Source organism: Sus scrofa, chromosome 7 (assembly GCF_000003025.6).
Source record: "Sus scrofa isolate TJ Tabasco breed Duroc chromosome 7, Sscrofa11.1, whole genome shotgun sequence".
Lineage (NCBI taxonomy): Eukaryota > Metazoa > Chordata > Mammalia > Artiodactyla > Suidae > Sus > Sus scrofa.
The window spans coordinates 104,024,280-104,040,787 of NC_010449.5; the positions used below are offsets into that span (position 1 = coordinate 104,024,280).

The window sequence follows — 16,508 nt, forward strand, 5'->3', positions numbered from 1 at the left end:
CATAGTGGCAACAGGAGCAGGTATAAAGATTGACAGCCAGGTACTAAAATCTTCCATAAATGAGGGGAGACTTAGAGGTCAATAGGATAGCAATATTTGGGGTTGCAGTGTCTGATAACATGAACAACAAAGGATCTTTGCGAAGATCCTTTGAGAAGGAAAAATGACTTACAAAGCAGCAGTAGGAAGCAAGGAAGATAGCACTCTTATTTCTAACCTTTAAGACCAGAGGTACACGGTGTAAGAGAACAAACTGCATCTTTCTGAGAGGTCTGTAGGACAGGGGAACCAGTGCCCTTAAGGGATAGGCAGGTTTCAGGCAAGGCATGGAAGTGAAGGGAATGTTCAGAGAGGATATCACAGATAAAGAGTATTGATGACAGGTCATGGGACTAAGAGGGCACAGGAAGCATTCGGGGGTTAGGGAGGAGTGGGTGAGGGGGTGATGTTCATATTCATGGGTGAATTGGGATGGTATGGAAAAAAGGGTTTAGACTTCTAGTGGTATACCTTCTCAGGTATACCACATTAGTTAAATGGAAATATGAGGCATGTTGGTATAGTGAGCCTGAGGAAGGTCAGGAATTGGTTTAAGAAAGGAAGAATGGGTGACCCAGCACTCTGGCAGCCAGTTGTGGTCTGGCAGCTGAAAGAATGAGCAAAAAGTCTGAGAGGGAGTTCCCGTCGTGGCTCAGCAATTAGCAAATCTGACTAGCATCCATGAGGACACAGGTTTGTTCCCTGGCCTTCCTCAGTGGGTTAAAGATCCCACTGTGAGCTGTGGTGTAGGTCGCAGACATGGCTCAGATCCTGTGTTGCTGTGCCACAGCTCTGATACGGTCCCTAGCCTGGGAACCTCCATATGCTGTGGGTGTGACCCTAAAAAGAAAAAAGAAAAAAAAAGGTCTGAGAGTTTGGTGTCTTAGGCAGTTTGCAGTGATGAGACAGCCAGAGGTGCAGCAGTCTCACCAGAAATTCCAGGGACCCCCCTGGAATATTTTAAATTATTTTAAATATTTACATTATTTTAAATATCCGGGTTTCAGTTTGTCAACAAAGTGGGATAATAATACCAATTACTTGATAATTATGAAGATTAAAGATGTAGTAGATTGAGTTAATGGCTCCAGTCCTTCAGCCCTCTGTATTTGCACACCCTTTGCCTGTGACTTTGCAATACAATAAGTAGGTAGTCTTTTGTCCTACATTTTTTAATCTGTGCCTGGCCGTGTGACTCAATTTGACAGGTAGAATTTGGTAGAAGTGATGTTGTGCCATTTCTAACCTTAGGCCCCAAGAAGCCATATGTATTTCCACTCTTACTCTTGTGCTGCTGCCTCCATGAAAATGACATATCCAGGCAAGCTTATTGTTTTCAAGAGGGGTCTTAGCTGAGATGCCCCAGTTAAGCCCAGCCTAGGGCACAGCTTCTAGCCAACACTCAGAGACATAAGAGCTCAACCTAAGTCAGCCAATCCTCCATAGACTCACAGATGTTTGAGCTGTAATAATAATGATCTATTGTTTCAAGTTGCTGAGATTTAGGGTGGTTTGTTACGCAGAAATAAGTAACTGATATAAAATATAAGGCATCAGGAGTTCCCGTCGTGGCGCAGTGGTTAACGAATCCGACTAGGAACCATGAGGTTGCGGTTCGGTCCTGCCTTGCTCAGTGGTTAACGATCGGCGTGCGTGAGCTGTGGTGTAGGTGCAGACGCGGCTCGGATCCGCGTTGCTGTGGCTTGGTGTAGGCGGTGGCTACAGCTCCGATTCAACCCTAGCTGGAACTCATATGCCGCGGAGCGGCCAAGAATAGCAACAATAACAACAACAACAACAACAACAAAAAAATAAAACCGCTGTGCTAATAAGCACTAGATCAAAGTAAAAAAAAAAAAAAAAAAAAAAAAAAAAAAAAATAAAATATAAGGCATCAAACATAGTACATGGCAGCTGGTAATCACTCAGTTAATGTTCATGTTCTACTTACTATGGATAAGTAGCATAAAGTACCCCAGAACTTACTGGTTCGAAGTAGTCATTTATTATGCTTATTGATTATGAGGATCAGGAATTTGGACACAGTACAGTGGAGATGGTTTGTCTCTTGTCTGTGACAGATGGTGCCTCAACTGGAAGACTCAAAGTCTGATGGCTGGAATTATCTGAAGCTTCATGCACTTATATGTCTTGGTTGATTCCAGCTGTCAACTGAGATCTTAGCTGGGACTGTGAACTGGAAAACCTACATGTGGTGTCTCCATATGTCCTGGGCACCCTCATAACATGGTCACTAGGGTCTGAAGGTGAGTGGACTAACAGAGAGGCAAGCAGAAGCTATCCTTTTATGACCTAGCTCTGTTAAGTCCCATAGCATCACTTCTGTGCTCTGTTGGTTGGAGCAGTCATAAGCTCACCATTCAGCCCCGAATTCAAGGGCTGGGAAAAATAGATTCTACCATTTGATGGGGGCTAGAAGGCTCTAGAAGAGCTTATGGGATTAGAAGCACTGGTCTTCATTGCACTCATTTTGGGAAAATACAGTCTTCTATAGTTAGGCATTTTTTTATTATCTTTACTATTCTCCTTGAATAGATGTACCGATTGTGTCTGAATCCACTATTTACACTTAATCCTGCCCACTTTAGTTACATAATTGTGTTCCCCTTACTTGGTATGCATTTGCCCTCCTTGCTGTGCCCTACTTTGGCTTTTGAAGTGGTACCCTTTCCTTTAAGAACTGACTCAAAGCACATCCCTTCTCCAAATCTTTCCCCTGATTGTAATGGCTTATTTGATTTCCTTCTTGAATTCTAAAATCCATCATTTCAGCACCACTTATTTAGCATTTGTTGTACATACCTTGCATTATACATTATCTTCTTACATAAAATTCTTTTTGAGGACAAGAATGAATATTTTGAAGTTTTAGCATACTTATTGGCTAAAATTAATTATCTTGCTAATCTTAAGAATTGCTTAAATGTTTACCGTTTTCATTAATGGTGATAATATCAGGGGGTAGACAAGAATATTCTGTGGTCTCATGACGGATGCAACTTTATAAGTGCATGGTGAAATATTTCTTGTTGCAATTACATTGTTACATGGTGCTTATATAAATGTGGCAGTCTCACAAAGCCATTCTTAGGAACATTTCTGTGTGTGCTTGTTAAAGTATGCATATGTCATTTTCCTAAAGTTTCAAGATTAAAGATGTGCTCATTCTCTGTAGGTCCTTCAGCCATCACCTCTTCATTGGTTTTGGTTTTCCCTTTGTTGTTCCTCTTTTTTTCCCTATAAGTCCTTTATACATCTTTGTTGTTTCCTGCAGGTTCACCTCCTTTCCTACCTTTTACTGATACTGGGATTAAAGTAAAATTTTAAACACACAGTTACTACTCCTCTAGTTCCTTATCTATGGATTTATGTTTTTGTAAATTCAAGGCTTTGCATATTTTCAGGCATAGCTTTAAAGAATATATCTCCACAAGCATATAATTTGAGTACCAGATATAGAGCAGAGGGCACCTCGTACTGTTGTGTAGTTTTACATTGCGTAAAAGGACTCTTCTGAGAAGGTGGAGGTGAAATCCTGTACTTGATCTACTTGCAATATTCTCTGTGTTCTGATGCAGGGCTTTGTCAGCCCAGAAGGCATGATGCCCTTTCATAATTCACATGAAGGTGCCAGGTGTGCTGCTTTTGGTCCCGAAGGCCATCAAAACCATCTTCTGAAATAAGTTTTTTTGAGGAGCTGGACCATGTCTTATTTACATCTATATCCTTTGACTCTAATAGAACACGGAGTGGGTGCTTCAGAACATCTCTGGAATGACAGCTGTACTGATGAGCAGTTATTCCCAAAGAAGACAGAGTACTTTGAAGATGAGTTAGTCATTGCTGTCCTCTGGAACTGAGTTGACCCACTCGCAACCTTCCTGTAGGTGGCAGAGTGACACAGTTAAGAGCTCAGACATGTTCCACAACTTAGCAGCTTAATGAATCTTGGACAAGATAAGTGACCTCATTGCGCCTCCATTTTCTTACCTGTAAAATGAGGACAGAAACAAGTACTTGAAAATATTACTGCTAAGATCTAGAGGATTTTGAATACATCAGTTACTACTACATCTAGTTCTCTCTTCTCTGAGGTGGGATTCCAGAGACGGCCCAGAGTTGGGAGAGCAAATAAGCTTTTCCATCATTGACATACCAAATGGTTTATAAAGAGAAAGTCTCCACGCACAAGAACTTGGTTCTGGGTTTTAGAGATGAGGAGCACTTAGGCTTCAAAGTTCCAGCCCCCACTTGATCATGCTGCTTTGCCACCGAAAGCAGCTCCCCAAGAGAAGCAGGATTTACGTGTAAGAATCCCATCACTGAAATTGTCATGAAAAGGAGTTATAGACCTCAAGTAGAAACCAGGTCTTACTCATTTAGATGTGAGTGTTCACCTTTGCGCAGTGTCATGGTGTTTGGCTCTTATATTTTCTATAATTACGCAGTTTTAATTTCTTTCATATGTTTTTCTTGACAAATCACATAGACTTTCTTGTTAACTTTTCCCAAACTGAGCCTTAACGTGATGTCTTGGGTACTCTTTAAGTTCATTATTTTAAAATCTTAGGGGAGAATATATTGGTATACAACCTGTTTTGTGGTATTTTGGTAGTAAAATAAATGGCAAGTGTTTTTATTATTATGATTATTTGCTTGTTTGTTTTTAAAGCGTTGATTTTCTGATAGGCTGCTTGTCGGCCTTCAGGATAAACATAACCAAGTGGAGTGGTTCTGAACTGTTGATTCTTTCTCCTTTACACTGAGCCTTTCCCTTGTTAAAAGTGTATTAAGAGTGTAAAAGGGATAAATCCTCTACTGCCCAACACATCGTGAGAAGCATTTCTGCAGCATTTCTAGCAGCAGTAACCTCTGAGAGTAACCCCCGCATGGAGAAAGAAAAGTAATAGTAGAGAGAGATGACTTCCCAGGCCGAAGAGGGTCAGAGGTGGAAATAGGAGTTCACTTCAAGGGATTACATGAAAGTCTCACTAAAATACAGAGTGAATTTTAGTCATATTCAATTGCGTATTGATTTATGCTTGCTGACTCATATTGCTTTTGGTGCATGTTGGCCACATTCTGAGAAAGCCAATTCTCTAACTATTGCTTTTTAATGAGGATAATATTAAACATTTTAAAGGCAGCACAAGAGATGTGCACTCGGGGGTTGTTCACACAGTTCAGTATGGGAAGAAGTAACTGGAGACTGTCTCAGGCTCTGAGCTATGTTTCTTTCTCTGCCACCACCACCAAACTAGTCTAGGCTCTCAGGACCTTATGCCTGTTAGTGAAGAGAAGAGAGGGGAGAAGAACTAGAGGGAGATGAGAGAAAAGTCTTCACTCTGGGGGCCTGTTCTTGACAGGTGGAGAATAGATTTTATCCTATTCTTTTCTGTTTGATCTATACCATATTTAGGAGAAAAGTGCAGGGGGTTTTTTTGTTTGTTTTTTGTTTTTTCTTTTTTACGGCTGTACTCACAGCATATGGAAGTTCCCAGGCTAGGGGTCAGATTGGAGCTGTAGCTTCCAGCCTACGCCACAACCACGGCAACGCCATATCCGAGCCACATCTGTGACCTAAATCACAGTTCACAGCAGTGCAAGATCTTTAACCCACTGAGTGGGGCCAAGGATCAAACCCACGTCCTCATAGATACTAATCAGGTTTGTTACCACTGAGCCACAATGGGAACTCCCAAGTACAGGTATCATGATTTTAACTCCTTCTGAAAAATTGAGACTTCTAAAGAAAAATTGTGAGTTTATGTAAATTCTTTTTTGGAGATATGATATACTTCTCTTCACTTTGGAAAGATACTTCAGTGGGTCCATAACAGGATGTGATGGAGTGGAACTAAAAACTGCTTTTCATAATAAAGTGAAGTATAGTGGAGACTCATTACTTCTATTCAACTTATTTGGTCTGCCCGTCTACTCGGGTCTTTGAGGCAGATAAGAGATGCTGTTGAGCCTCAAACAGTCAGTTCAGGTTGGTAAAACTCAGGGAATAAATGTGTGACTCATTTTAATGACTTGCCCACGTTGCCTATGAACTGGACGGCATTGTTCAGGTGGCTGGGATTTGGGATGGTGATGGCTCTGTCAGTAATCTTAATGAGAAATAAAAAAAGTTAATTGAGGGTCATACAGTGACTTCATTAAAGATTTATGCTTTAGTCTGCTTTATTTTATAGACAATTTAAATGATTTTCAAGAGTGTTGAACTTTAGAACTTAATTCTCACTTATGATGGGATTTTTAAGAAGAGTTTTCAGTTTTCCCTTGGCAGGCAGAGACAGAGTCCTTTGGGACTTGGAGGATTGGCTCCATTTACTCAGGATAGAGCTGAAGGAGAAAGATGTTTTAATAAGGCTTCCCTCTGTGGGGTGTGGGTAATGAACTTTAGAGATAGGGATATCTGAAAGTAAAGTTCTTTTCCTGTTTTGTGCTGTGAATACCCACCATGGATTGTTAACTTTCAGTAAACATCAGTTGTACCATTAACCGTGAATTATTAGTGCTTTGCAGAGTAGAGTAAGGGGGCTGCCTTTGTTAGATAAGACAATGCATCTAAAATACTTAGTATTAGTGGTTGCAGGGGAGTAACCTGCACAGTAGGAGTGTTAGCTCCCATTACTATGTTTTGGGGATACGGAAAGCTGCCCAGCATGGAGGCATGCAGAGGAGACAGTTGGAGGTGATCACAGAGGAGCTGGGGGGAGTTTAGAATAAGAGCTAATAAATGACACCAAGGAAATTTAAATCCCCATCTTTGCTTCCTCATTCTCAATTCCCCCTGCCCCAAATCCAGAGGAACATTAGGGAGCATACTTGGCTTCATACAGTTACTTGAGTAGTTATTCCAATTAGATATTAAAGGAAAGGGGGAACTTAAAGGGCTAAAACCTTGCAACAATGTGAGACCTAGACAGTTAAGTCTCAGAACTTGTTTAAGTGGACCCTGAGCAGATAGTGGTGAAAGAACAGGCTTAAGAAATAGAATAGTCTTCAGAGGCCACAGCTTAAGAAAATATTATTCTCTTATTTGGCTCTGTAGTGCATGATAACAGTTACTAATATCAATTTCATACCAACTAGGCTATAAAATTCTGTGTGTTCTGTTCAGGATAGAGTTCTCTCAGTAGTCAGGGACTTCTAAACTGGCTTGAGTTCTCCCCTTGTAGATAAATGTATTTTGCAGTAAGATGCCTGTGGTCTATTGAACTAAACAAAACCACAGAGCTGTTTCTTTCTCGTTTACTCCAAGAAACCATTATCTTCCTTGCTTTTAATCTTTCCCATAGACCAAAATACCTTGCACATCCTGGACAGATTAGTCTTTCTGGAATAATGCTTTAGTGGCAAGATTCTAAAATGGCTTCTTAGCATTTACTAGATAGAGTCCAACCTCAAGCCAGAGGCCAGCTCTCCTACAGCTTGGCCTCACTGTCACTCTTCTCTCTTGATGTGCATGAACCCTTCACCCAGGTCAGGCTCATCTGCTAATCCATCATACCACTTTTACACCTGCCTCTTCCCAACTCTTAACTCCCTTCTTTCCACTGAGCTAAATTTTACCCATACCTCTAGATCTCTCTGAAAAGTTATCTTTCTTGTGAAAACCTCCCAAGTATTCTAGTCCATATTGATTTTCCCCCTGAGTTTATGTTCACTTTAGTCACTTAGTTGCATCAATTTAACAGTTATTTGGGGGTTTTTTGTTTGTTGTATTTTTTTTTTTTTTATGGCCATACGCATAGCATATGAAAGTTCCCAGGCCAGGAACTGCAGCTGCAGCAACACCAGATCCTTTAACCCATTGCGCCAGGCTAGGGATGGAATCTGAGCCTTCCCAGCATCCCGAGCCACTGCAGTTGAATTCTTAACCCACTGTGCCACAGAGGGAATTCCTGGATGGTTATTTGTTGAGTGCTGACAATATGCCAGGTACGTAATGCAAATACTGTGGTTTTTTAAATATATCCTCTTTTATATTTTCACTTATTTATATGTATACATACCTATTGCCAAAAAAAAAAAGAAAAAAAGAAAAACTCAAGGACTGCATTATTTTGTTTTCTCACTGAATTTGGCACAAAATAAGAATACATTATATCTATCTTGAATTGATTAAAGTATATACATGATAAACTTAACTAGGATACAGGTCACTTGTTAACTTGTCAGCTTATGATCATTAACCATATTAACTGGATGATGAATCTTTTTAATAATAGACATTTTTCATTATGCCTGACCTCATTAAATCTTGCAGAGTGACAGATTTTGTTTAAAATTTTTAATAGCACTTTTTCATAGTTCAAAAAAGGGTATTACAGATGTTGAGCAGAACAATTAAAAACAAAACCTTATTCTATACAGTTAACCAGTGTGTAGACTTTATTACATAGGCACATATTTTTTAAGTAAACTTTTTACATAGAATTAATCACAATTATACAAGACGTTACACTGAATGAGGATGGATGATGAAGGAAAGAAAATTCAGGTCTTGGATTGGCTGAATCATTCATTGGATCTTGGGTCCGTCCATCCTGACACATTGAAACTCACTCGGAGCATTGCAAAAATGGGGAGTGAGGAGGAGGTGTTCTTTAAACACCTGGCTTAAAACACTAATTCTGTTTAATTTCTTGAATATGGTAAAGTTTCTCCAGGTTCTTTTGGCAGGTGGCACAAAGGTTAAATTAATGCTGACTTAGGGGAGTTCATATTCTTCCCTCTGTCACCCCCTTACTTCAAACCCCTTAAGATGCTTTGGTCTAGCAGGTTGCTGGTCAGGATGCCTGTCTTCCCAGAATTTCTCCCATTGGCAACCACAGGGGGTTGGGGGCGGGGGCTGATCCCGAAGCACAGGGAGGCAAGAGGGGTACTTAGGGCTTTGGTCACAGTGTGGCCAGGTGCTGTCCACAGCTAGCACTGAGGGTTTGATCTGAGGCAGAAGATGGGACTGAACAGAGAGGATGCTGGAGTTCCTTACTCTGTCCAGCTACAATTGAGTCGTTACATTTGACCAACTCTTTAAGTAGAGGGAACTAAAATCATACTAACAAGTATCATACAAGAAATGCTATTTTGTAGCTTGTCTATGTTTTTAAAAATTTTTTAACCACATTTACCAAGAAACTGTGAGGATAGGGAGGACTGACCCTTTCACTCATCTTGTTTTGCTGTAACTGTGTTACAAATAGCCCCCAAATGGTTACTGCGTCGATTTCTGTAGTCTTCTGTATAAAGGGCTGTGATCATTCCTGACATCACTATCTTGGAGGGTTAGACCTGCTTCTGCTTCAAATAGAACCCAAATCCTATCTGTTTCTTTTCACACTCATACCATAGCTATGCTGGGTGATGCCAGGGAACCTCCAGAGCAGTGTTCCAACTGATCTTCACCATCCTTTTGATCTTCCTTGTTTATGTTTTGAAGGCAACTACAGAATAGAGGACTGCAGGGTTTTCTGTGTTTCTGTTGTCTGGGCAGATGGAAGAGGATGGCGACATAAAAAGGGAAATGATAGGCCAGCTGACTTTTCCTGTATTCAGATTGTAAACTTTTTGGTCCTTATAGCTACTATATGAAGCGTCCTGTTGACATGAAGTATCACCGACAGTGGCACCAAAGGGTATTTTGTGAAAGAATCCATAAAACTGGAACTGGAAAGGAGCTTCCTCACTTTTTTCACTGAGGTCACTGAAGTCCAGCTGGGAAAATAGCAAGTAACTTAATATGGTGATTGTCTCCATGACTGTGTCCTTTAGAGATTCACAGGCACCCCAGTTCTCCCTTGATAAAGGATACCCCCCAGTGTCTTTACATCAGCAGTCCACAGTGTCCTTGGGTTTGGCCTTAGCTCACTTTAGGAAAGCTGGCTGCCAGGACAGCACCTTGACCAAATATTTGTTGGACTGAATTAATTCTGTTATTTATCCCTGCTAGGCACTCTTATTATTCTTGGAGGTCCTTAGCATTTAAGGGATGATCTCTAGTTCAAGTATTCTGAGGTTTGGTGGCCAGTGCTGTATGTCATTTCTCTACAGGTGTTTTGTTTTGGTTTTTGTTTTTTGTGGGCAAGACAAAGCTGAGTTTATGTATTCTTTACTGTGGAAAGGAATACACCCCTCATCTGGGTCCTGAGAGCATCTCGAAGGTGGGTGACAGGATATTTATTTATGTAATTGTTTGGCCCCACCCATGGCATGTGGAAGTTCCCAAGCCAGGGATTGTGTCCAAGCCACAGATGCAACCTACACTGTACTGCTGGATCCTTTAACTGCCACATCTGGCTGGGGATCAAACCAGCATGTCGAGGAGAGCAACCCCAGCCACTGTAGTCGGATTCTTAACCCACTTCACCACAGTGGGAGCTCCAAGTTTAAGATATTTATTGAGACTTTATGTCTAGGGCAAGACAGTTCTTTTCATGTAGGAGTTTGGTCGAGATTTGTTAAGTAAGGATCAGGACAAGCTAGTTTGGGGTGGGTGGGCACAGCAGGAGGTGGAGTTCCCTACACTTTATTTTTTCATATTGCCGTTCTTTTTTTTTTTTTTATTCTGTTGCTTTATAGCTTTTCATTACATGCAGTTATTATTTGCTCCTTCCAGGCATTACCAGATGGATAGTGTCTGCCTTTACAGGCCTGGAACTGTAAATTCAGAGATACTTTTCTTTTTTTCAATGGTTCAATGGTTAAAACAAAAGGACTAGACTCAGTCAGATTTGCTAAGGCACAGAGTAGAAGAAATGTAAAAGTTCCATATTCCTGCTTTAGCGAATACATGGGAAAATAGTACCGATACACGTCTGTCTCCTACATTTATAACTGCCTTGTACATTTCTTTTAAGTCCTTAAATACGAGTCATAATATCCAAAACAAGTTTCATTTACAAAGAACGTAGTTAAGAAATGGTGAAGAAATAGTGACTTTTAAGGAATTGGCACTTAGACATTGGTAATGTTTAGAAAATGTGTTGGTTTAGAACGTGGTGAGAATGCTATGACTAATTTTATATAAGAGTTGTCATGGTTTGGATGACACGTGGTAGTGAAATTTTGGAGATAATTCCTTTCCTTGGTGATATTTCTTATAGGTTTTGTCTTTTGGTCAGTTTTGTTTGAATTTTCTGTCACGTTGCCTTTTTTTTTTTGGCTTTTAAGGGCCACACCTGCAGCATGTGAAGTTCCCAGGCAGCTGCAGGCCTGCACCACAGCTCACGGCAGCACCGAATCTTTAAGCCACTGAGCAAGGCCAGGGATCAAACCCACATCCTCACGGATACTGGCTGGATTCGTTAACCACTAAGCCACAATGGAAACTCCTTTAAGTTGCATTCTTATCATGACCTAAACTCTAGATATGCTAGAATTAACTTATCATCATCTTCCATTCGTAGAAGAGTTAAAGTTACCATTCCCAAGTGGGAAAACTTCTAAAAAGTAGACTAGATGGCAGTGCTTCCTACTCAATTAGCTTAATATTTTCAGGGCTTTTAAAAAAAAATGTCAAATCATTGTTTTCTCACTACTAAACTTATTATGAGATTTAAAGCAGCTTCTGAAATCAGAATGCCATTTCACAAGTTTCAGCCTTACTACCTCAGACTTCCATCTTCCTGTGGTGACAAAACAAATATGTAGTAATAGTGGTCAGTGGCTAGTGTTGGGGAAAACAAAGACCTAGCACACCAAGACTGACCATGCACTCTGTTAAATGCTTTCTTCTCCTGCTGACCATTCGAATGGGCTCACAGATCTGACTTGCATATCTGTGCTGTTATGTGGGGGCACAAAAATGTGTTTCATTATGAGGTACACTGCAGTTTAAATTCAGCTGTGCATTAAGTACTGACAGTTATCATTAGTTGACCGCGGAGGCAAGGCAAGAAAAATTTAAGTGCTCCAGGAAATAAAAGCATGCTTGCATGCTTTAATATAAGTATTTAATGATAAGGGTTAGGTAGGCTTAAAATCTCAAGGTCAGTATTCCTTCAGCAAACATTTATTGAATACTTAATATTTTTCCTTTATTTCACCAATATATATTTGTCCTATTAGCAAGGCTGTAAAGTGGCTGAAAGTTGTTATATTCCAAGCTTGATGCTAGGTGCTGGAAGCAAGGAATAAATTACATTTCTTGCCTCCATGGATCACATTTCTTGAGAATGTGAATTTCCAGGGAAATAAGCCCCTACCCTCATCAACTGAATTTGAATAAAAATTACTCTCGTTTGGGAGTTCCCATCATGGCAAAGTGGAAATGGGTCCGACTAGGAACTATGGGGTTTCAGGTTCGATCCCTGGCCTCTCTCAGTGGGTTAAGGATCTGACGATGCCATGAGCTGTGGTGTAGGTCGAAGACACAGCTTGGATCTGATGTGGCTGTGGCTGTGGCCAGCAGCTGTAGCTCTGATTGGACCCCTAGCCTGGGAACCTCCATATGCTATGAGTGTGGCCCTAAAAAAGAAAAAAAAAAGAAAAAAAATTACTCTTATTTCAAATGTTTTACATTAAAAAAATGTTCTCAAGGGTTATGAGAGTGCCAATAATGCAGAAAGGTGGAGGGAGGGGGATAGGGAAAAAAACTGTCCAGCTTATATTTAATGTGAGTGAAATACAAAATTTTGCTAAGACATGACTAGTACTATGTTTATTAGAGTGACAAGGGGGGTTAATGGTTTCCCCACAAAGTACCTCATAAAAGTCACGAAGCAAGTCACCAGACCAAAAAAAAAAAAAAAGAGCACAGCTCTTTTAATATTTTCACATTATTAACATAGATGAAGATTATATGTAGCCACAAACACACAATCCAGGTCCAGGGTGGCAAACTTAGAATCTGCACATCAAAGGGTATTTGCCCAGGAGTTCCCACTGTGATACAGTGGGTTAAGGATCTGGTGTTGGCATAGCTGTGGCTTGGATTTGATCACTGGCCGGGGAACTTACACACGCAGCAGGCATAGCCAAAAAAAAAAAAAAAAAAAGTCCAAGTGAAAGCACAAAGGCAATGAGAATTAACCAACAGGAAAAAACAGTCCAAGCACCAGTACACGTGTGATGCTAACGGGTGAAGAGGGTACCTCTTGAGAGGGTACATGGTGCTAACCTTAGGTAAAGAAGGTGGTGAAATGATCTTCACCTTGCCAACTCTTCAGCCCATCTCAGTGTTTCTGCGATGAGTTTTATGTACTTTTAGCACAACAGTGGAAGGGCTATGCCTTGGAGTCCTCACTTGACAAAGACCTCTAGGGAACTGTATTTCAAAGAGCATGAAAAACCACTTATCAATCTAAAAATAACTAGAGTTAGAGAGACCTATTACTGTTCAAACTAAACCTATTTGTAGAAGGGTTCTTGATAAGCATCTAGCCCATATCCAGTCTAAGAGTCCCTTTCATAACATTTGGGATAGATGTGTTATTTTAGCCTTTATTTGAGCATTTGCAGCAATTACACCTGGAAATTTTACTGGAGTCCATTCCTCTTTAGAAGTACTCTTATTAGAATATCCTATCTTAATTTGAAGCAAACATCTGTCATCCATAAAGTTCCTCTTTTTGTCCTTTGAAGCTACACAGAAAAAGTTCAATTCTTCTCCCTTCCAGTAGTTCAGCAGAGATTTCAAGGCAGCAATTATATACATCATTCCCTCTTTTTCTGCTCTCCCTTTCCAGCTATACCCTCAGGACAACTGTTCCCCTGTTTCTTGAATAATCAGACTCTTTACAACCCTGGCCACCTAACTCTGGACAGAATCAATTTATTAATGTCTCTCTTAAAATATGGTTCCCGGAATTGAACCCAACACTCCATGCAGATGTGAACTGAACAGTGAAGCATGCAGGCCTCTCTAGACTTCCATTACCACGGAGTGAAATGTATTAGTTCTGTGAACAGCTATGATATACTCCTCATTCAAAATTGAACTCACATTTCCCTAAGAAAACATTTTTACAAAAACTGCTGTGAAACCAGGACTTTCCAACACTCTTCCCATTAACACACACATCTGTACACAGGTAGGTACACCATTCTGTACTTAGAGGGTTGCATTTAAGAAACTCAGAATATTGAGTTTCTCATTAATGCCTATTCAGTTTTGTCCTTTTAGTTTCAGTCTTATGTTCAGGTATTTCACAAAATTATGATTCTAATCAATATGTCAATACATAGTTAGAATCCAGTGAATATTCACTGTATGAATTAATCCTGAACCTGCCAGTCAGCAGACGATATATATATATATATATATATATATATATATATATATATATATATATCTTTCTCTGTCATCTACAAATCTTATAAGTGTGTTTTCTGTCCCCTTTATTCTTCATGGGAGAAATAGGAAGGCAGATAAAAGCTGCCTTTAAATTGTTGAGCTGGTATCTCCTTTGGGATGCAGAAGTATGGAATGTGAGCAGGAACAGATAAAGAGAGAGAATGTTGAGTGTCCTAGATTCTTGGAATCAGTATTGAGTGTTCCCAACAGGAGAAAAATATGGCTTTCCCCTATTTCTACCCTGGAATCTTCTGCCTTTAGGTCTAGTACAATACTGTGATTAATAAACTGAATTTTTAGGAAAAGCTCATACAAGCATAGTTTTGAAACAGCTTTTAAAATGAGATTTTCAACTTATATTTCCTGTGAAGTTTGAGTTAAAGAGACTTGCAATTATCTACTGGCTATGAGGTATAAAAAGAGTTCCCAAAAGCCCCTAACAAATGCCTGAGATGTGTATTTCAGGAATCAGAAATGGCCTCTATTTGGCCAGTGTGAATTTGGAAATTCACTGAGATTGAAGCTGTTTCCTGAATTGAAAATAATCTTATAATGAATCTCCCTTTTCCCCAGAATGAAGAAAAGTAAGCTCAATTTTGCTTTCCCTTCAACAGCTACTCTTTGCAGAAGGTAGGGCTAATCACAGAATTTAAAAGTATCCTATTGTGCCTTTTTTCCATTGTCTATTGTGACTCAGGGTGGTGAACACTGGGACTGACACCCTCAAAAGATGGAAAAAGTGTTTCAATCAAAACAATCTAGAACCAGGAGAGAACCATCTCAGACCTCTGTTGCATAGTGTTAACATTTAAAGAATGGAAACACCTATGAAAAGTCTAGCAGACTCAAAGAGGACATCAGTTTTATACCTTTTCTCAACTTTTTGTAGAGGGATTGACAGAGATGGAGTTGTAGTTAATTAACCTCTCCAGACTCTTTTTCCAGAAACTGATGCAAGTGGCAGATGAACATCAGAAGGAAGTCATGCCAACACTGATGTGGAAATTTCTTTTCCTGACTTTATCAGTCGCAACAAGCCACACCCAAATGCTGTGAGATAAGCAGAATGAAGAGGAGGCTTAATTAATACAGGAAACTCTAAAAGCCAGGTGACCCAGGTGCTTCAGGCATAATCAGAGCCTCTCCAAAGCAACCAGTTAGGGTTTCCTGTTAAAATACAGGCAACTATGAACAGGAAGGTCCAATACACTGTTCCCAACATGGAGCAGCCATGCGGACAAGAACTTGAGCTGTTAAGGAAGACAGCCCATCCTGACTCTTGGGTCAGGCCCCTCTGCAGTGGGGCTTCTTCACTGGACCCCACACTCCTTGGGATTTTCTACTTCATCTCCTTCGAAGTCTGGCTTCAAACTCTTTTTTTGCTCAATTTCCACCTGTTAAGAATAAAAGTTGGAGAGAAATATCAGGAACACATCCTAATAAAGAAGTCAAAAGACAATACCTCACTAGATTTTTTAAGATTCCTTGTAATTTGGTTAATCACACCCAAGCTGTGAATAATTATTATGGCTCTGGCTTTGCACATGATCTTTGCTTGGTCTGGAATTCCCTCTCCCTCATAGTCCATTGGAAGATTCTTATTTTTTGCACAGTTGATCAAAGGCCACAGTTGCTTCTGTGAGGCTTTACTTGACTTATGAGGTAGAGTTAGGTGCTTCCCGTGTGTAAACTTCCAGTGTACCCTGTACACTCGCCCAGCTCCACAGGCTTCAGAGGACAGGGCAGACCCTTGTTCACTATCGCACCTCAGTAATACAGGCATACAAGTTTTTCAAATGAATGAGATCCTTTGTAATTGGCTGCTAACACTCTATCCCTTTAAAAAGTCTTCAGACTTAAGTATTGTGGTATTTACCGTTCCATATGTATCTTCTGCAAAACATTACAGCTGTATAAACGGATGAAGAAATTAATTATGTCTTGAAAGTGACATACCTCATCTGAAGCCTGTGGTAAATCAGGCAGGGAATCCTTTGAGCTGGGGAGTTTCATAACTAAAGCTGCTTCTCTCAATACCACTTTATGAGGAGGGAAACTGCTCAAGACGGAGTTGACTGGTGTCGTGTTTTAGAAAAGTACTGGAGTTTTTTTGTTTGTTTTTTTTTCTGGCCACAAGATGGAG

At 40.2% G+C, this 16,508-nt stretch overlaps 1 protein-coding gene and 1 long non-coding RNA gene across 4 annotated transcripts in view; one reads left to right on the forward strand and one right to left on the reverse strand.

Annotated features, from left to right (window-relative positions):
* LOC110261640 overlaps positions 1-12,821 on the forward strand; it is a 29,288-nt gene extending 16,467 nt beyond the window's left edge. The window contains exons 3-4 of one of the 2 annotated variants that reach the window (XR_002346024.1): positions 2,121-2,306; positions 3,639-12,821. This is a non-coding gene — a long non-coding RNA (uncharacterized LOC110261640). Of the gene's footprint in view, positions 1-1,839; positions 2,307-3,638 lie in introns of those variants that run through there. The other variant, XR_002346023.1, reaches the window with a different exon arrangement.
* Positions 10,634-16,508, reverse strand: part of STON2 (stonin 2) — a 154,823-nt gene continuing 148,948 nt past the window's right edge. For both annotated transcript variants that reach the window (XM_005656442.3, XM_021099580.1), the window contains one exon: positions 10,634-15,759. In XM_005656442.3, coding sequence (XP_005656499.3) covers positions 15,676-15,759 — 84 coding nt within the window. In that variant the 3' untranslated portion in view covers positions 10,634-15,675. The remainder of the gene's footprint in view (positions 15,760-16,508) is intronic.